The sequence below is a fragment of the Achroia grisella genome, unplaced genomic scaffold (genome assembly GCF_030625045.1).
Source record: "Achroia grisella isolate CSIRO2021 unplaced genomic scaffold, CSIRO_AGI_Agris_v1 utg1462, whole genome shotgun sequence".
NCBI classification, from domain to species: Eukaryota; Metazoa; Arthropoda; class Insecta; order Lepidoptera; family Pyralidae; genus Achroia; species Achroia grisella.
Window position 1 is genome coordinate 131612 of NW_026712637.1, and position 23508 is coordinate 155119.

At 33.0% G+C, this 23508-nt stretch overlaps 1 protein-coding gene across 1 annotated transcript in view; it reads right to left on the reverse strand.

The window, feature by feature from the left end:
* Positions 1–315: 315 nt before the first annotated feature.
* Positions 316–23508, reverse strand: part of LOC131855694 (uncharacterized) — a 62744-nt gene continuing 39551 nt past the window's right edge. Inside the window, exons 2-3 of the mRNA XM_059206994.1 lie at positions 14328–14385; positions 316–465 (exon numbers count right to left, since the gene is read on the reverse strand). Of these exons, the coding sequence (XP_059062977.1) occupies positions 350–465; positions 14328–14385 (174 nt within the window). The 3' untranslated portion in view covers positions 316–349. The remainder of the gene's footprint in view (positions 466–14327; positions 14386–23508) is intronic.

Here is a 23508-nt window from a genome sequence, read left to right on the forward strand (position 1 = left end):
AGTTTGTTAAATAACCAATTTATTTGTACATCATTAAAATTATTAATTAATAAATAACAATTTAACTATTGTAATTATAATAAAGTAACGCAAATAAATATATCAAAATCAACATTGTTTAAAAAGAACTATTATACAAAATTACAATTTTCTTCATGGAATGTTCAACTTAATAATTGTTTTATTTAATTTAAATTGAATAAAACCAAATACTTAACTACATTCTTCGGTTGCATCGTACTCGTCCATTTCTGTAAGTTCTCTTTTATTTTTTGAATTATTTAAATGTATAAAAAAATCATCTTTCCATCTACTTCCCCAGTCAAATTAGAGTAATTTACTCGCGCGGTCAGTGCGCGAGCAGAGCAGCTAGTGTGACCATGAGCAAACCCGTCGCAGGATATTGCGTGTACGCAGAGTTGCACTCGTCCGTGTCACAGCAGAAAGTACGGGCACCCCACCATTCTGTAAGAGAAGACCGATTTTAAATACTGAAAAAGGTTCTAATATAATAATATATGTAGTTATTAGTGAACTGAAGTGAAGCCTATCAGTGTCTTAGTATGACGTTTATATTGATTTTATTTAAGACTAGCTGTACTTGTAGAATTTAACAAAAAAGTTATGTAGAGAATTTTTCTAAAATAAATGTAGCCTAAGTTACTCCTTATTACATCAGCTACCGACCAATAAATGTTCCGTCAAAATCGGTCCAGCCATTTCAGAGATTAGCTGGAACAAACAGATAGACATACAGACAGACATACAAAAATTGCAAATTTTTTTTTATTTTAAAACAATTTTAATAGCCTTAAAATAAAAAAAATGTAGGGGTGGACTACCCCTAACATTTAGGGGGATGAAAAATAGATGTTGGCCGATTCTCAGACCTACTCAATACGCTCACAAAATTTCATAAGAATCGGTGAAGCCGTTTCGGAGGAGTATGGAAACGAAAACTGTGACACGAGAATTTTATATATAAGATATACAAAAACATACAAGTATATTTTTTTAATTTAACTACAAATTAATGTCATTATTCAGGTTAAAAGTACAGGTATGCTGAAAGATTCTGGCTTTTGCTGCACAGGTTTACTCAATTCGATATCCAGAGCTAAATGTAAAACTTTGTACTTAGAATAGAATAGAATAGATAATCATTTATTCAAATAAACTTACATTGAAGCACTTATGAATAGTCATTACATTTTTTTAATCTACCGCTCATTCGGAAAGCTGTCTCATCACAAGAAGAACGAGCAAGAAACTTACATGTTGCTCTTTTAAATAATTTTATTATTTCTTTTAAATTATTTTATTTTATTATTTTATTATTAGTACTGTGTTATTTATAAATAAAGATTAGTTCATTCTTAGTTCTTCTTATAGATTTGATATATCATAAGAATCTATAATAGACCTACATATATTGATTGATTATTATTTATTTATTAAAGGAAAACCAAGGCTATTTAAGTATACATATAAATAAAATTGGAGTGTCCGTTTGTAATATTGAAATAACCATTTTTTACTACATGCATATGAATATAAATACGGTATATACACCAAAATATTTTTTTACAATCTTTGTCGGTCTGTCTGTTTGTTCCGGCTAATCTCTGAAATGGTTGGACCGATTTTGACGGGACCTTTATTGGCAGGTAGCTGATGTAATAAGGAGTAAATTAGGCTATTTTGTTTTAGAAAAATTATTTTATTTTAGAAATATAAATTAAAAAATTTCTAAATAAAATATTAAGTTAAATTTCACGCGGACGAAGTCACGAGTACAGCTAGTATATAATATGTAAAGGTTTGTTTATATTTTAACGATCTCGGTGGTCTAGCGATTAAGCAGTCTTACTTTCAGATTATTGCGGGTTCAGTTAAATTAATAAAATGCTTTTTTTTCCCTTTTAATAGGATTATTAATTCTACAATAACAATAAATCAGGACAACTCACAGAGCGCCATCTAGTCCTAAACTAACTATTATAGATACTAGAGCACCAAATTCGAATCTTACCGCCCAGGAGCCTAAACCTTTTTTGAACGTATATAAATTCCCGTCAAATTTTAAGCAAGTATAAGAATAGTGACCGAAATATAAGACTTTTTCCCGTTTTTTTTCGTAGTCCGTTGACGGGTTAGTGGGACCCAACTAATGAACCGATTGATCTGACCTGTCGGCCCAACAGACAGAAAATTAGATTAGACCTCTGTGGAGAGAAAAAAAATATAGGTACAACTAAAAATATTTGTTTAGAGAGAGATAGCCTCGGTGGTCTAGTGTTTAACATGCCGCTTTACTATCCGATGATCGCGGGTTCGATTCTCCGCACGGTACAAACATTTGTATTCATGAGTATTATTGTTTGTATCGATCTGGGTGTTTTCTATGTATAATATGTATGTATTTACAAAAAAACTATTTATGTATTTCAGTTGTCTAGTACTTATAACACAAGCTTTAGCTAGCTTAACTTGGGTCTAGATGGCGCTATGTGAATTGTCCTGAGATTATTATTACTATTACTATACTACTATACAGTATTGTTTCAGTCAGTTTATTACAGTGCATGTTGTTTCTTTTCTGTACACGGAATATAGGTTAAGTATCACAATTGTTCTAGACTGAAATTTCTAACGAATTTCGCTGTAAAATTTGTATTGCACTATCTATATTTTATTACTACTATGTAATATTTTGTTATCTGTGTTACTAGCTATTACCCCTAAATTCGTCCTCGTGGCAATATCTATTACATATAAATAAAATTGGAGTGTCTGTTTGTAATATCGAAATAACCGTTTTTTACTACACGCATATATAAATACGGTACATACACCATAATAACATTTTTTACAATTTTTGTCTGTTTGTTCAGACTAATCTCTGAAATATCTGGACCGATTTTGACCGATGTAATAAGGAATAACTTAGGCTACTTTTATTTTAAAAAAATAACGTTAAATTCCACGCGGACAAAGTCCGGGCACAACCAGTAAATAATTAAAAAAAATCGGTTTCTATTTATAATATCAGCTTAGATATTTTATACAAGACGTATCTTTATTTTTGTATTTGCGCATTAAAGTTTTGATAAATAAATCAATATTTATAATAACATGTACATAGTCTGAAATAAATAAATATAATAAATCGGCTTGCTCTATAATATCAGTTAGTATACATTAGTTTTATATTTGTGTAGGTCCACTCTGAGATAGCAAATTCGATCTAATGGCATTAGTATTAAGGTATTAATTGTATTGAATATATCATATATAATGTTTAATATATGTGTATTATTCATGTATTTATACTTAGTCACATTAAAGTTATTATTATTTTTACATTTGTATTTAAAATATGGATTCTGGACACCCCACATGTTTTGCGCAATAATTTCTGGGTGAAAATGCCTCAAGGTGTTGAGTCCGCCACGTGCACCTTCATTTATATATACGTGCATGAAATGAAATGAAATGAAATTTATTTATTTGCGTATTATACAGTTAGATATTATAATATGTCCAGGTAATAATATTATTGGCAACTGTTTAATTGCCCCAATTTACGGGCATGCAAATTTTGGGTATATTAAAATGGAATAATCTATAATATTATAATTTAAAATTAATGTCTTATGTACCATTCTAATTATATAGTAATAAAAAAAAATTAAAGTTTTTAAAGTTAATAAATAAATAAATATTTATAATTATTTCAGATGCCGCCTTTCAGATTTTTTTATTTATTTCAGATGACATGTCATCTGAAATAAATAATAAATTCTGTTTGCCGTTTATAATATCAATTTAGATAATTTATGCTGGCCGGCGGGCGAGGTATATTGGTGTTGTAATAGCTTGCCTTGCTGTCGATAGACCTTGATTAACTTTATGATCAATTTCGATCAGCAAACGATGTAAAGGCATGACTCTGCCCTTTAGCGGTAGGTACAGGGAAATTAATTAGTTTTATGTTTGCGTAGGTCCGCTCTGAGATAGCAAATTCGATCTAATGTCATTAGTATTAAGGTATTAGTTGTATTCAATATATATCTAAATATATATAACTCAAAGGTGACTGACGTAGTGGTATATCAACGCACAGCCCAAACCACTGGTTTGATCGGGCTGAAATTTGGCATGCAGGTAGATGTTATGACGTAGGCATCCGCTAAGAAAGGATTTTGATTAATTCTACGCCTAAAGGGATGACAGTTTGTATGAAATGTTAATTTTAAACCGATCGGGCTGAGACTTTGCATGCATAAAGCTACTATGACATAGGCATCCCCTAAGAAAGGATTTTGATAAATTCCACCCCTAAGAAGATAAATTAACGCGAGCGAAGCCGCGGGCAAAAGCTTGTCATATATATAATAATCTCCTGCTGTATACTCCTTCTCATCTCTCTAATTTCTCATCTCAATCCTTCACTATTTCGGCCATTAATCTTTGGAATGCACTTCCTGTCGGCCTCAGAAGATGTCATACCAAATTCACCTTGAAGAGATCCTTACGTGAACATTATTCCAAATTTACTCAAGGTATAGACTATCTGTATAACAAATTTCACTGAAATCGGTACAATAGTTTGTGTGTTAATTTTTAGGGTACAATGGGACTGACATGTCTTTAGATGGTACAAAAGTACCTAAATTTAAGAAGTAATATAAAAAAAGTCCATGTTTCGCGTTAATTTTCATAGGTCGCGGGTTCGATTCCTCGCACGGCACATACATTTGTATTCATGAGTATGATTGTTTGTATAGGTCTGGGTGTTTTCTATGTATACTATGTATGTATTTACGAAAAAAAATTATCTATGTACTTGTATCAGTTATCTAGTACCCGTAACACAAGCTTTAGCTAGCTTAACTTGGGACTAGATGGCGCTGTGTGAATTGTCCTGAGATTATTATTATTATTTTGTAATAAGCTTTATTTAACAACATTTGTTTTAATAGGATAATAAATTTATTATTTCTATTCTCATTTTTTATAACATTAGGTATTGTATTGTATACTTTTATTGCCATGGAATAGGGACCAGAACTATGCATTTTTAATTTCGAAACGGGTTGTACTAAATCGTTTTTGTGACGTGATTCATAACGGCCGGGTATTTCACTAAATGTTTTGAAAAAATCTGGGTACTTTCTTACAAATTCGCTTTCCAAAATATACATACAGGGTACGTAAGGATTTTTAATGTTTTGAAATTTTCCATCCCTGAGAAAGGACATAGGCTACCATTTAATGCAAAAAAAGGGTGGAAAGGTTGTATGGAAGTATCGTCATTTTAAAATAAGTTTCAAGATTTTGAAATGACAACTTTTTAGACGCTTGATTACATATAAATAAATATGAAATTCGAAGTTTGAAAATATTTTGACCTTAAGAAGTTAAATAAAATAGGGGACGAAATTTTTTAAAGGTAAGGATAAGTAAAGAAAGTTAAGTTAAAGAATTTCGTCACTTTGAAAGTTAGAACGATTAAACTTTTTCTTTGGGTTAGATTTTTAAATATTTTATGCGATCCAAGGTCACTATACCACGCGGACGTAGTCGCGGGCACAGCTAGTATTATATACGTGATATCTATACATATAGATGAAATGGGAGTGTCTGTTTGTAATATAGAAATAACCGTTTTTTACTACACGCATATGAATATAAATACGGCACATTTTGTCTATCTGTCTGTTTGTTCCGGCTAATCTTTGAAATGGCTATACCGATCTTGACGGGACTTTTATTGGCAGATAGCTCATGTAATAAGGAGTAACTTAGGCTACTTTTATTTAAGAAAAATTAAATTAAATTCCACGCGGACGAAGTTGCTGGAACAGCTAGTCTAACATAAAAAAACTATACGACAGTTTAAATAAAACTTATTTCATACAGACCCGTATCATTTTAAGCTTCAGAATAAAAAAAAAACATAATACTGAACACAATGTATTACGTGCAAATACAACTTGGCCGACAAATCTGGGCGTAATTAAACAAGACTTAATATCCGTTTTAATAATCCCGGTTGACGAGTAACAGTACCAGTCTTGGGACTTTTGGGGTAATATTTTAATCCATATAAAGTCCACGTTAAAAAGGAAATATGTGTTAGGGAATAAAAGACCGGAAAAAACAAATTAAGTAATTGCAAGTTGGAGAAAATAACGAATTAAATAATTGTAATTTAAAAATAGAATTAAAAAAATAACACATATTGCAAGTTACAATTATTATATTATAATAATTGTAACTTGCGGCATTAGAACGTTAAATTTACAAATATTGTAAAATAATCATCCACGATAAAAAGGAAATATGTCTCAGGGAATATAAGAACAGAAAAAGGAATTATATAAATGCAAGTTAAATATTACAAATTACAATTATTCTATTGTAATTTGTAATGTCTATTTTTTTTAATTAGAACATTAATGTTACAAATATTGTGAAACAATCAATTTTTGTAGTCGCCAAAAGTCCACGATAAAAAGGAAATATGTGTTAGGGAATGAAAGAACGGAAAAAAACGAATTAAATAATTTACAAATATTGTAAAATAATCATCCACGATAAAAAGGAAATATGTCTCAGGGAATATAAGAACAGAAAAAAGAAATTATATAAATGCAAGTGAAATATTACAAAATACAATTATTCTATTGTAATTTGTAATATCTATTTTATTTTAATTAGAACATTAATGTTATAAATATTGTGAAACAATCAATTTTTGTAGTCGCCAAAAGTCCACGATAAAAAGGAAATATGTGTTAGGGAATGAAAGAACGGAAAAAACGAATTAAATAATTGTAAATTAAGTATAAAATAAAAAATAACGCATATAAGACATGCAAGTCTATATCGTGTGGTTCTAAGGATACCAATAGACATAATAGATACGTTAGGTGCTCGGCTGATTGATATTACAATTATTGCATTGTAATTTGTAATATCTTATTTTTTAACTATAGAACATTAAATTTACAAATATTGTAATATATTTTTTTTTTATTCTTAGACTTATTTAAGGACTTTTATCATAATATGATAAGGCCAGTCCCTTCGTATCTTATTACTGCTCTTGTCTTCTACTGTACAATGAAAACACCGACCGCATTCAGAACCGAGCAGCCAGAATCATTGGTAATCAACGTCTATGTGACAGACTCGACCCATTAGCTCTGCGGCGAGATATTGCATCTCTGTGCATTTTCTACCGCATATATCACGGAGAGTGTTCTGATGTATTGTTCGGATTAATACCAGCTGCTGAGTTTCACCACCGTACCACCCGCCAGAAACTAAAATACCATCCTGATCATCTGGATGAATGGCGGTCCTCCACAGTGCGGTTTTCTAGAAACTTTTTGCCACGTACAACCACATTATGGAATCACCTTCCAGCAATGGTATTTCCGAACCGATACGATATTGAAACCTTCAAAAAAAAAGCTTATTCCATTTTAAAAGGCCGACAACGTACTTTCAATTCCCCTGGTGTTGGGTGCTCATGGGCGGCGGTAATCACTTACCATCAGGTGAGCTGTATTCTCGTTTGTCCCGTATCATAATAAAGAACTAAAATTTTGCTGGCGTTGATACAGGATCAGATAATATACCGTGGTACCAACATCAAGTCGATTCAGTCCAAATTTTAAATACAATTCCCTTTTAAGAGCGTCTCGGACACATTCCATTAATGTGTAATGGAGATCTTCCATCGATTTTTCTAGTTGACAAAATTCCACCATGAAAAGAAAATGCGTTCTAGGGAATAAAAGATCGTGGAAGTTAATAATCGCTTTGCGATTTATTGTAATTGAGTGCGCGACGCCAGCTCGTGTTTATGTCACAATTTACGCGTCTACCGTATTTTCTGTGTTGCTGAATACAATTTACATCTGTGTAGATAATTTTCTATATATATACTGTAATTTAGTAATAAACCAAGTAGATTGTAGTAAGTTAATTGTAAACCAAGTAGATTGGGAAAATACATTTGAAAAAGCTTACTAACAGCATAATCAAATCAAAATATCTTTATTTATGTAGGTCTACTACTTTACTATTTTATTGTTGAAATTGGCTATCTTCTACAATTCTAAATGACAGTAAATTCTCTGTTTAACAGTATAATTAGATCCAGTCGTGAGAAGTAAGTGTTCTGAGAGTACACGCAAACTCAACTGTTAATCTTTTAAAATATAATAATTAATACATAATTATGACATACATAAAAAATAACATTACTAATAGATATAACGACAGCGTATAATGCCGTAATTCAGCCATTTGTTTTTTTAGAACGGAATAGAACGGAACAGAATGGAACAGAAAAGAACCGAACTGAACCAAATAGTACAGAACAGAACTGAACCGTACAGAACAGAACAGTACAAAACAGTACAGAACAGAATATAATAGAATAGAAAATAATTTATTCAAATAAACTTAATTTAAGCACTTTTGAATAGTCATAACAATTTTTTTTTAATCTACCGCTCATTCTAAAAGCTGTCTCATCACAAGAAGAACGAGTAAGAATATATTATATATGTATTTTGTTTATCATTTTATATAAAAAAATGTTATATGCTATTGTTATTCTTTTCTTAACTGTATTCTTTTGTATGTACAATTATATTATTTCCTAGAAACCGTCTTTCCTTAATTATATTTAGCAGCCCAATATATATATACAGCAGAGATGTTATGGTTATGAAATTTCGGATACGGATAGGTTTCGGATATAGGAATGATTATTAATAATAATAATCTCAGGACAATTCACACAGCGCCATCTAGACCCAAGTTAAACTAGCTAAAGCTTGTGTTATGGGTACTAGATAACTGATACAATTAAATAGATTTTTTTTTTAGATAATACATACATATTATACATAGAAAATACCCAGACCGATACAAACAATCATACTCATGAATACAAATGTTTGTGCTGTGCGAGGAATTGAACCCGCGACCATCGGACGTAAAGCGGTGTGCTAAACCGCTAGATCACCGAGGTCGTGAAATTATTATACCGGATACGGATACGGATGCGGATATGGAATTATTTCGAATTATCAGTTAGTTTCGGATAATTTCAGTTACGGATAATAATTTTTAAGGAATTTCAAAAGTAAAATACAAATAGCTAATAAAGCCTGTGTTATGGGTACTAGATAACTGATACATATACATAGATTTTTTTTGTAAATACATACATATTACATATAAAACACGCAGACCCATACAAATAATCATACTCATGAATACAAATGTTTGTGCCGTGCGAGGAATCGAACCCGCGACCATCGGTCGTAAAGCGGTGTGCTTGACCGCTAGACCACCGTGGTCTTATAGACGAAAAACACTAAAACAGATCGTTAGGTGCAAAAACGACCTAATTACTTCTCATAAAATATAATTTACCACTAGTTAATTTAGAATATTAGTAATATGTTCAGTTGCAAAGTTGCAATATTGTTTTCTATAGTAGATTTCTAATATATCTATTTCTAATCTAGATTTGATGTATTTGGTATATATAGGTATTTTTTTAATATATTATTTACATTTCCGTTTCTGGTTCCGCTAAGACACTTCCGTTGCATCACTAATAATTTTATGGTAATTAAACGTTTTTACCTCTCTCGACGTTGTCGAAACGTGGAGAGTGGTAACTACCTTCATTTACCATAATATTATTCGTGTTAAAACCCGTTTTACTACAACAATACTATGTACCTTAACAGATGACAAACAGTCCAAAGTTACGGCTGTCAATGTTAAAGTTAACTGGGAATACACATAAAATGTTTTACTGCAAAGTGTTGCGGTTTTAAACTGCAAGTATAAACGTATACTCAGGCCAGTAATAAACGTGATGTTTTATTTTAGGCAGTTTCTAGAGTTGTAACTAAAACTAAAGTTACCCTCAGTGACATAGTGAGAGATTATTCTTACTAATGTTATGAATGCGAAAGCAATAGAATTCCCTATTTTATTAATTTTCCCCCTGTTCCAACATTTTTCATTGTTGCTTCGTTTTCGTTGATTCGCTTCTACTAGTCGAGCGTAATATTATATAGTTTAAAGCCTTCCTCGACAAATAGACTATCCAAAACAAAACAAAAATCGTACCCGTAGTTCCTGAGATTAGCGCGTTGAAATAAATAAACAAACTCTTCAGCTTTATATGTATGTAATATTATGTTATCTGTGATATTAGTATAAGTTAAAAGAGAATTAATTCCTTACTAATATTGTAAATGCGAAAGTAGCTCTGTCTGTCTCGCTTTCACGGCGGTAAAACCGAACCGATTCAAATGAAATTTGGAACACAGGTTTTCTAGACCTGAGAAAGGACATAAGCTTTTTAATGCGAAAAACACAGTCGTAAAGGGGGATAAGAATTGTTAGAACTGTGGACCTCTTTACTAGCAAAGTACAATGTTAGATTGACCACGTGGTTCCCTCTGGAAACCATCATAACAAATTCGTATGAGATTGTTGGTTTTTTTATTGATGATAATGGAATGGTGCACCCGCCTGCGCTAACGGTTTATGCTGGCGGGGCACCAGTGGAAGATGATATGATGAGCAATAGGTCAGGTCAGTTAGCCCATCGTGACATATTCACCAAAAATTTATCACGATGGTTTCCAGAGGGAACCGCGTGGAGATCAACCGGACATTGTACATTGCTAGCAATAAGATCATCAGTCCACATTACTAACAATCCCCTTTCCCCCCCGAGATTGTAGGTTGAGATGATGTATATTATAGATGATAATTGACTGACAATATGTATACAAAAATATTGATCTTATATACTAAATGACAATTTTATTGACATTAAATGACATTACTACTAACCATTATTAAATGCAATTATTGTTTTGATGTATCTATGTAACTGTGTCTCATAATTCCCTAAGATTTTTTCATGATGGGCTAACTAACCTGACCTCATGCTCATTCTATCATCATACACTGATGCCCTGCCAGTATAAACTGTTAGCAGAAGAGGGTAGGGTAGATAAACAAAAGTAAATGCCTAATTGTAATATGTAAAATGTTCAACATTTATAGAACGTTTGAATTAATGAATAAAATATTTTATTTGTAGCAATTAAAACACCTCTAATTACAGAAAATTTCTCAGAAAACCTCTAAGTACAGTTTGAAGTTGATATTCCCAATTATACAATTTCTATTTAATATCTAGAGCTAACTTAGTTACGCTATAAAAGCTTTGCCAGTGGATAATCATTAGCACTGTAGTCTGCGGAGGGTTTACTTATTTCATTAAACTACATTACACAATATGGAGTACAAGAGCGTCTTAATGCATGCTAAAAGCATTCACTCCCAGCCAAACTTTGGGAAGTAACAGAACTTGAAAGCCGTAAATGTTGGCCAAGATGTAACGGAAAATGTGCCCAAATTGTGGAATCGCCATCAAACCACGGAACGTCTATGTGTGGTAATCATAATGTTATTAATATTCTAAACACGAAAGTTTGTAAACATCGTTGGATCTTTGTTACTGAACGGTGGAACAGATTTGAATAACCAGATTAATGCTTAAGATGTTTACGTTTTCGCGCAGTTCAGTGAGCAAAGGTTCAGGTTGTAGTTAAATTTTATAAATAACCTTTCATGTACACCGTGCAGTTCTATGATTATCGCGAATACGAAAGTTGCTAGAAATTGTTTTCATATTTCGAATATGTTGTAACTGTATTTTCTTATACGTATATTGAGTAATAGCTACGTCGATTTTGCTTTTGCAATCTGTAGACTTTACTTCCGCTGTTTTGATAGTTTATTTATATATGTTTGAATTTTATATTTTGACGCTCTGATTTTATATACCGATTGTTTTCTAATGCCATATTCTTTGTCTTCACGTTTTTGCCAGCGAGGTGAATATATATATTTTACCTCACCTAGGAACGTGGCTCATTTTAAACCAGTTTAATACAGCCCTTCCGTCATATCCGGGTTAATATACATCTACTAATATACTAATTTGAAATAAAAATAATCTTTTTTTAAATAAACTCAATACAAGCATTTTTGAATAGTCATATTTTTTATTCTATCATTCATTCGGAAAGCAGATTCCTCACAAGAAGAATGAGCAAGATTTGTGATTGTGTGTTGCTCTTTTGAATAAATGTTTTCTTTATAATAAATAAATACACAATAACAAGTACAAGCTTTCGATTATCAACATAGAAAATGCTACGCACTCATTCTTAGTGCAATCAGATAATATTAATTAATGATAATTTCAATTATGAAAATAAATCTTTTAGTTTTAGTTTTGTTTGATATTACAGAACAATAGTATAAAATATGAATATATTAATGGAAAACAAATGTTATAGGTCAACAGGAAATATTAATCACATTAATAACTGAAGAGTGTCCCGGTATCGTGATCGGTATCGTATTGAATTACGCCCAAGAGGTTGTAATTTCTAAATTAATAATTACCAAAAAATATTTTTTGAGTTAATCGTTACTTTTTACTAATACTCTGGTGAAGGCAACACCTATATCAAATCAACGAGTAGTTGTGTGACGACACGTTGATTTAAAAATATACCGAGAGAAATACGAGCATGTAAAAAACTACAATATTCACAGTTGACAATGTCTCTGAATACCCCGTCTATGACATATCTGGATGACATGCCGTGCCGTATTTCAAATAATTATATATAGATCTCGATTCTTTTATAAATCCTCAAGCTGGATTATGTATATTAAACACTTTGTCTTTACACTTTGTTTACAGAATACAAAGAGCCCATTTGGCAATTATTCATAGGCCGTACGTTTCTGTAACGTGACATTCGCTCCTTTAATATTTCTCAAGGATTGCAATTATGTCGAAAACGTGTACGTCAAGTTACCAGCCCTTCAGATCCATAATGTATTACTAACTACAAACTAAAGTAGGTCACGTCTGGTTGGTGTTTACGACCAGCTGTGAAGAGCTCTCGTGTAATGATTCCGTCGGAAACGCATGGTTCTACTTTAATAAGGTGTAATTTAGCGAAGCGCAAACACGTATCGGGGAGGCAAATGTCTCGGTATAGATCTACCAAATTATGTATAAGTAAGGATATTTGGCATTTGTTTCTATATTATTTAGAATACTCAGAAAATATTCAAATGAAAGCACAGAATATTTCGTAGAAACTGCCGCTTTAGATGTATCTTTAGATTTATTTTTATAAATAACTTATCCAAGTATTTCTATCAGTTGTTTAGTACCCATAATACAAGGTCTGCTTAGCTTTCTTCTTCTTTCTTTCTAGCAATCTTGAAATATTATATTATTATCTGATAAAATTTTCTTAAAATTTTCTTGTATACTTTGATAAAGTTTATAAATCCTGGCTTGAGCGTCACCTATAGTGACAGATATTATCAAAAACCTACCAATGTTCAATTTTTAGTTTTAGTTTTTTTTTTTTTTTTTTATCGTGTGGAAAAATCTTCAACAAGACCGTCACCCCGCCGGAGGGATGGCGAGGTGGTGTGTGGGACTCGTACCCACTAAAAAACCACACGGTATACCTCGAGGTGCCGCGGGCCGAAGTCCTGGGATCGCACTTGGCACTCAACCCAGACTTCGGCGGCTTGGCCTGTCCTGTAGATGTTGTAGGACAGGCCCCCTCTCTCCGGTTAGGGTGCTATGGCTTGCACCCTACCTTCTCGTGGAGGCGCGTGGGTACACGCGCGCGCCTCCAGGGGCCTGGTTGTGGGGTGGTGCCTCAGGATGTACATAACCTAATATAAAACACAGCCTAGTACAAAATGACCTGATGATTAAATTGACTGCAAATTAGCTATATATATATATATGTATTGCAAAACGTATATATATATGTTTCGCAATATGAAAGAATATTGTATTATATATTATCTTTAAGTAAATTTACTCCCCTACATCTTTGTATATATTTTTTAACGCTTTTAAAATCATTTGTTACTACCATTCTTGGATCAATTTTCATTTCGTCTTATAATTTTACAATAGTTTTATCGACTCCTTATTTGCTATAACATCATTAGTGCTGAAATTTTCTTGAAGAATCTTCTTAGCTTTCAAGAACTGTTGGCGGTTATTATTTTAGTCACTCGCAATCCACTGTTGAACATTACCCTCCCTATGTTCAAAACTATGGAGTCCATCAAGGGTCAATACTAGGACCCTTGCTAAATTGTCTGATCGAAGCTAATTTATACAAAAACTCTGTAGTGACACTTACCTTTTTCGCTGCAAGTTGGCACGCAGTCCCGTACAATTGTTAGTTCGCTAACGTATTTCTGAAACAAGCAAATAGAAATTGTTGTATGCCTTTATCGATTCTCTCAATTCTTTCTAATAATTATACATTACTATATAATTGAGTAAATTTATTAAAGAAAAATTTGTAAATTAGAATAATATATATTCAAAAACTGATATATATATATGGTAATGGTAGCGGATTCAAACAAAGTAATACAAATACATTAAGTAATTATAGTAGATCAAAAGATGTAATAAAATATAGACAGATGTATAAAAAATCACTGAATTGCTTTAATCTGTAGCACATATAATACAATACCTCTGGACAATTCACGCAACGCTATCTATTTCTGTGTGGTTCTGGGTAGTAACTGGTGCAAAAAAAAAAACTAGAAAAAAAGACTAAAGACTATCGGAATTAAAGCGGTGTGCTAATCTGCTAGACCACCGACGCCATCAAATATCGATATATCGAAATATCGATATATAAATACTATAAACTAACGAGGATCTACCTTGGTAAAGTTTATGGATCCTCGCGATCCACCTATTGGCTGCGAATCATCATCGAAATTGATCATCATCATCATTGAAGCATCATCCCTGGTGACTGATATTATCAAAAACCTACCTATGTTCAGTATAGGATGCATATAACCTAACATAAATCAGTGCGTTATTATATAATCGACATAAGTTTAACTGATTTGTGTCGTTATACATATATATGTATATAATATATTTTAAGCTATATAAACTTCACCGAGCATTATCACCATCTATTTAATGGATAAACTACATGTCATTGTGACTATAGGTACGTTGTGCGCTGTAATTGAATAAAACAGATATTCCATTACGTGACTTCAATAATGAACCTAGTCAGCAAGAACAAGAGTCTAAAATTAACTGCCGACAATTCCAGACCCGAATGTTCACAATGAGAAATTAGACTCACATACTTAGTAATGCAGCCGTTAACGTCTGAAACAAGCCTCTTGTGAGTCTGCGATCTTAAATCTATGTGGAGACGATGTAGTAGGTTGGGATTAGCAGCGAGCAATTAGTTTGAAGTATTCGTAAGTCAGAAATATTGTCAACTGCCGATGGTGTGGTAAACGTAGTTGATATTCACATCCTAGATAGGGTAGTAGAGGCATTGTCAACTGCCGATGGTAAACGTACTGGACATGTCCAACATTCGATCGGTATAGTTGAAACCAAAGTGACGTCTGAAAGAAGTCTCTTGTGAGTGCACTATTTTAAATATATGTGAAGACGACGTAGGTTGGGAGTTGCAGTGAGCAATTAGTTTGAACAAACATTACGATATCCTAGATAGGGTAGTCAGAGGCATTGACAACTACCGATGGTGTGGTAAACGCACTCGACATGTCCACAATTCGATCAGTATACTTGAAACCAACGAGACGCCTGTGAGTTCACCATCTTAAATATATGTGAATACGATGTGTTGGAATTAGCAGCGAGCAATTAGATTGAACATCCATTACGACTGTCGTCCTGGATAGTCATAGGGTAGTCAGAAATATTGTCAACTGCCGATAGTGTGGTAAACGCAGTTGACTTGTCGACAATTCGATCACTATATTTGAAATCAACCTGACGTCTAAAACAAGCCTCTTGTGAGTCTACGACCTTAAATCTGCTTAGTGACAATGTAGTAGGTTATGATTAGTAGCGAGCAACTCGTCTGAACTACCATTACGACTGTCATTCTGGATAGGGTAGTCAGAAACATTGTCAACTACCGATAGTGTGGTAAACGCAATTGCTATTCACATCCTAGATAGGGTAGTCAGAGGCATTGTCAACCGATGGTGTGGTAAACGTACTCGGTATGTCCACAAATCGATCGCCATATTTGAAATCACCGTGATATAGCATTGATCCCGCCGAAACGTCTAATAGAAGCCTCTTGTGAGTCCACCATCTTAAATCTATGTGGAGACGTTATAGTAGGCTGTGATTAGCAGCGAGAAATTAGTCTGAACTACCATTACGACTGTCATTCTGGATAGTCATAGGGTAGTCAGAAATATTGTCAACTGCCGATAGCGCCGATAATATATATTTATATATAATATAAATATACGACGTCTAAAACAAGCCTCTTGTGAGTCTACGACCTTAAATCTAAGTGGAGACGTTATAGTAGGTTGTGATTAGCAACGAGCAATTAGTTTGAACAACCATTACGACTGTCATTCTGGATAGTCATAGGGTAGCCAGAAATATTGTCAACTACCGATAGTGTGGTAAACGCAGTTGCTATTACATCAGCACATCCAAGATAGGGTAGTCAGACGCATTGCCAAGTGCCGATGGTGTGGTAAACGCACTCGGCATGTCCTCAATTCGATCAGTATATTTGAAATCAACCTGACGTCTAAAACAAGCCTCTTGTGAGTCTACGCCCTTAAATCTACGTAGAGACGATGTAGTAGGTTGGGATTAGCAGCGAGAAATTAGTTTGAACAACCATTACGACTGTCATTCTGGACAGTCAGAAATATTGTCAACTGCCGATAGTGTGGTAAACGCAGTTGACAAGTCCACATCCTAGATAAGGTAACAATGCCTCTTGTCAACTACCGATGGTATGGTAAAAGCAGTCGACACGTCCACAATTCGATCGGTATATTTGAAACCAGCATAGCATGGTATTAATCCCGCCGACTCGACGCTCGGATTAATTTTTAGTTTGATAATAGTCTCACAGAAGAGTCAGAAATATAAATAGACACGAAGTTTTTTTATCGACCAGGATTGGACCCTAGGATGTAAGTCAATGTAAGTCGGTGTGCTAAACCGCTAGATCACCGAAACCGTCGTTAGTTTGTTACTAAAGATATAGCGTTAAATATCCCACTTTGAATATGATCTCAATATTATAATTATTAACAATTTGTTAATTGTAGTAATGTAAATATAACTGTTTAGTTTTGTTCCGTTGCCTGTAGTCCATATTAAAAAAGTGAAATAACTTTGGCGCCAAAATTCTGACAGAAAATAATAGAGTAATAATATTGTACAGAGACTTAAGAGTACAAGAGAGATATATATTTAATATATTGTCATATTATTTAAATGTAAAAATAGTGATGTATGTACAATTGTTTTGAATTTGAGGACTTAAAAGATTCTGTAATAAAAGAAAAAGAATTAAACACATTTCATTACTATAGTGAGTTATGCTGGTACATACTGTTAAAATAATATACCTTAATAAAGACAGTAATACTTTTTTTGTCACAGATAACCTTTATAAATCCTGTGAACTATTAAATCTATATACTTATAGTAGTTTTTTTTCAATTTTAATTTTCTTTGCTTGCTTGTTCTTCTTGTGATGAGACAGCACTCCGAATGAGCGGTAGATTAAAAAAAAATGTTATGACTATTCAAAAGTGCTTCAATGTAAGTTTATTTGAATAAATGATTTTTTATTCTATTCTATTCTTTAACATCTCATCAGGCATTTCTTTACCGCTGTAAACCGATCCCAACCTTACCCTCCCCGTTGCTCCCCCACTTTCCCCTAAGATTCAGGTCCATTAACGTAACGATCCCAGTACTAATGTATTCACCCAGTTCGATTCAGGTGTTCATTCACGTAAACGGGAGATTTTCTATTCGGCTAAACTAATATTATACAGAGTACAAAATGTTTTTTAGATGTCTATACAGATAAACTAAAAAATACTGAACTAATTCAAAAGTTCTTATAGAAAATTATATTATTACTTACCGTAACATGGGCTGCATTGTAATTAAATAAATTGTATTGTATATTCTATTGAAAAAATAGGCAACCCAAATATTTACTCTCCATCTTAACTGCCTCCGTTGATCAGTATAAATTAATGAGATCATTAATCGCAGTCATACATTGGATGGGTGACCATGTACTGATAATATTTTTTTTTTATAACACAGGGGACAAACGAGCATGCGGCTCACCTGAAGGTAAGTGATTACCGCCGCCCATGAGCACCCGCAACACCAGGGGAAGTGCAAGTACGTTATCGGCCTTTTAAAAAGGAATAAGCTCTTTTCTTGAAGGTTTCAATATCGTATCGGTTCGGAAATACCATTGCTGGAGGGTGATTCCACAATGTGGTTGTGCGAGGCAAAAAGTTTCTAGAAAACCGCACTGTGGAAGACCGCCATTCATCCAGATAATCAGAATGGTATTTCAGTTTCTGGCGGGTGGTACGGTGGTGAAACTCAGCAGCTGGTATTAATCCGAACAATTCCTCAGAACACTCCCCGTAATATATGCGGTAGAAAATGCACAGAGATGCAATATCACGCCGCAAAGTCAATGGGTCGAGTCTGTCACATAGACGTTGATTAAAAACCTAATTTTTATTACATATTTGAAATTTTTGGCACATTTATCAAGGTTACTTTTGCCGATAAATAAAAAATCCTTCCTAGTAGTATAAAGGTAAGAAGATCTCGGCAATTTAACAGCTCAAATATTAGTCATAAAATTTAACACACTTGTACGAAAATCTAGTTTCAATATCGACTACAATTTATCGAAGATAAATAAACAAAAGTGTGCCTTTGGGGAAAGGGGATTGTTAGTAATAGATATTATATTATCTGTGGTAATAGGGACTAATAACACTATTATCATATAACACCACCACCATTATAACACAATGTACCATGTCAGGTTGACCTCCACGTGGTTCCCCCTGGAACTATCATTATAAATTCATAATGAATTTACCACGATGGGCTAACTGACCTGACCTCATGCTCATCTTATCATCCATCACTGGTGCCACGCCAGCGTATACCGTTAGTTTTGTAAGTTTTACTTTACTTAATTAGTTTAAAATATTTAACAAAAATTAAATCATAATACCGAACGAGATAAAACCTTCTTTCTTTATTAAAAGTGTACCTTTACCTTAGTTTATAATATTTAAATTCAAATTAGAAAATCATTTATTCATGTAGGACATTTTAGCCGCTTATGAACGTAAATTTTTATATTATATTTGTTTGCGATCGCAAATAGCCCTTTACTTTATTTAAAAATCAAATTTCAAATTTCGAACGTCAGGCACAGAACATCGATGATATCATCAAACCGAGTTTCAAGTAAGACAACTGGCGAGCAGCACCGTGTGTATATTAACACGAACCATTTGGAGCCACTTTTGACCCCCTCATAACTCAAAAACTCTTTCACATAAACCTGTCAAATTTGGTTCATATATTGAGACTTGCGAGATAAATATGTGTTCAAAATTTCATAAACATATCTCAAACGGTTATTTAGATATTAACGTCCAAATATCGTTATTTTTATCACTGATCAACTATAGATCAAAATTATAACCCACTTCCAGATGACCTAGGAAGTTCAAATTTGGCATGCAGATAGGTAATTAGGTGAATATAAAGGAAAAAATTGAAACTGGTAAATTGTTATCATTTTATATACAATTTTGCACTCCTTCTCGAACATTTCGTGGCGTCATTATTAAAATCTGTGTACAATATATTCTAAATATTCTTTTTATTTCAATTTAAAACAAATCAACCACTGCAATATTCCTCCAGCAAACAATATTCTTTTCCTACCATCCAGTTCAGTAGATATATAGATCCGATTAAGAAGCCACTTTACAATTTATTTACAATGTATATTTATATAGATATCAATGTCTAACATTAAATGAAAATCCCGTGCATGAACAACTATTGCCATGCACGCTCGTCATTCATGTAATCGTTTAGTGAGTAATAGACTTTGCTCAGTAAATATGAGAATTTATTTAATAATTTAATAGTAAATATCAGAATTTATTTAAGAGTAATTCCAGTATATCCTTTGGTATCTTATTATGAATTTTTCAACCTATTCCCATAAAAGACCTGTCCCCAAGTATCGTTTAGAAAAAGACAATACTTTTTCTAAACGATACTTGGGGACAGCAAGAATGTTATTACCATACTCAATAAAATCAATTAATCAATTAGTTTTACTAATTAAAAATTAATTGAAATAAAACCCCATTATTGAAAAGTTAAGACCTACCAATTATTAGATCTCAGTTAATTTTTAACTTCACAAAGCAATTGATCTCAAACATTCCAAGTCTTATAGTCCGTTTAAGTTTAAGTGGCCGTTAAACTGTAATAGAATCTGTATAACCGTGGAATCACTTAACTCTAAGCCAGGTAAACATACCAATAGCTGTCACTTTGAAAGACAAACGGCTGGATTTAACTGTAACGGTTTAATTACGGTAAGTACGATGATTAAGAATTTTATCTTAACTCGGATCAGGTTTAATGCAATAATAAGGTTAAATTATTCTTAGGGATTAGTTAGTTGTTTATTACGCGTACAGTTATTTTATATCATACTATCAAACGTTTTACCATATAAATTAAAATCGCTATTTAAAAATAGGGGTTGGTGGTATAAGGGTAAAAGAAAATTTAAGTTTGTATGTATTTTTTAATGAAAAAAGATTTTTTTAGGTCACCTTTAACACTTAGGTATATGAAAAGTAGTTATGAACCTATTCTCAGACCTACTGAATATCCATATAAAATTTCATCAAAATCGGTCAAGCCATTTCGGAGGAGTATAAACACGAAACCTGTGATTCGAGAATTTTATTTTATATCATATTAATAACTTTATACAAAAAAATCTCGTATCAGAATGTTAGTTACCCTACTCCTCCGAAACGGCTTGACCTATATTTATGAAATTTTATATGGATATTCAATAAATTTGAGAATAGCCGACTCTAAAATAAAATTTAATTCTCATAGAAGTTTTTTTTAGCGTCCGGCTAGATTTGACTTGACAACGTTTCAGCATAAATGTGTAAATGTAAATAAAAAAACGTAATATCTAAATGAAAACTTACAAGGATTATTTAAAAGAGCAACACACAAGTTTCTTGCTCGTTCTTCTTGTGATGAGACACCTTCCGAACGAGCGGTAGATAAAAAACAAATTGTTATGACTATTCATACGTGCTTAAATTAAGTGTATTTGAATAAATGATTTTCTATTCTATAAATCTGAGTAGCCCTATCTGTTTTCTTATACAACTTAGGTGGCATCTTAATACATAACTATAAAAATATATTACAGCATAAGTAGATACACTTTCTATGGCTATAAGTACAAACAATTTGAAGAATAATAGATGTGATCAAACACAGTCAGTAACACTCAACGTGAATTGATGGGCCAGATATAGCCCGAGTAGCTATCATTGGCTGCGACAAATGGCGTCCAATAACTGCTCTATCTACAGTACCACCCCACTACTTTAGGGTTAGCAATTTGGACCAATTTCAATCAAGTAAATATTCTTTATATATATTACAAAAAATCTATTTACTAGAGTGGTCGGCCAGTGGTCGAAATTCAACCATAACAAAAATAGTATCTGTAGTATCTCCCCACTACTTTAGGTTTAACAATTTGGACCAATTTCAGTCAAGTAATTCTATTTAGTAGTGGACCACTACTAAATAGAATTACTTGACTGAAACTGACCCCGTGGTAGAAATTTCGGTCGAAAATTCGATCATAATAAAAAATACTAAATGAGCTTTGAATATTTTGAATTGAATTTCAACCACTGGTCGAAATTCAACTATAATAAAAAATACAAAAATATCTTTGAACCAGTACAATCAAGTAATTCTATTTACTAATGGTCACCAGTGGTCGAAATTCGACTACAATAAAAAATACAAAAATATAATAAATAGTCTAGACCCTGAAAAATAAATATACAGGTTACTTTTTAATGGGAGATGAACGGTTGTAAGGAAATATCGTCATTTCATCCCCTATTCTGTCCCCGTGGAGGTAGAATTAGCGGATGCCTACGTCATAACATCTACCTGCATGCCAAATTTCAGCCCGATCCGTCCAGTGGTTTGGGCTGTGATTTGATAGGTCACTATGTCAGTCACCTTTGAGTTATATATATTTAGATTTGCTTTTCTGAATAATTTAAAAAATATATTAATATTCTGCAACATCATTGGTATAAAACAAAGTCGCTGTCGCTGTTTGTCCGTACCTATGTATGCGTAAATTTTTAAAACTACGCAACAGATTTTGATTTTTTTTAATAGATAGAGTGATCAGGAGGACGGTTTATATTATATTTATATAATACATGTAGACCCGTGCGAAGCCGGGGCAAGTAACTAGTTAACATTAAAACCCGATGTCAAAATCAAACAATCTCAAACGTAACCTAAGTTGAAACCTAAAACAATCCGTTGCAATCAGGGCTTGTATAGTTGTATGTGCTTGACGAACCCGCGACCCTTTCTCCACTGTTCAATTATTTTAGTCCCTCTAAAAGGTTTGAAGGTTGACATATGTTCTGATACCTCTTGCAATATAGACGAGCTCGGTTGGTCTAGCGGTTTAGCACACCCATTTACTTCGGACGGTCGCAGGTTTGATTTTTTTGTATATGGTAATGAAATGGTACACCCGCCTGCGCTAACGGTTTACGCTGGCGGGGCACCAGTGGAAGATGATAAGAATTTATCACGATGGTTTCCAGGGTGAACCCCGTGGAGGTCAATGCTAGCAGGTGGGAGCAGCGGATCGGGAGGGATCGAGAGTCCACATTACTAACTATCCCTTTCCCCACCCGCGGGTTCGATTCCTCGCACGACGCAAACATTTGTATTCATCAATATAATTGTTTGTATCGGACTTGGTGTTTTCTATGTATATATTTATAAAAAAATCTATGTAATTGTATCAGTTGTCTTGTACCTATAATACAAACTTTGTCACCTATCAAAAAAAATCCCGTCAAAATCGGTCCAGCCATTTCAGAGATTAGCTGAAACGAACAGACAGACAGATAAAAATTGTAAAAAATGTTATTTTGGTGTATGTACCGTATTTATATTCATATGCATGTAGTAAAAAACGGTTATTTCAATATTACAAACAGACACTCCAATTTTATTTATATGTATGGATAGTAAAGTATTGGAGTATACTTAAAGTATGCTATACCACTAGAGTACTGAGGCTGTCACATCTAGTTACTATGTGTACATATATGTATGTATATACCTACATCAAATAACCTCAAAAC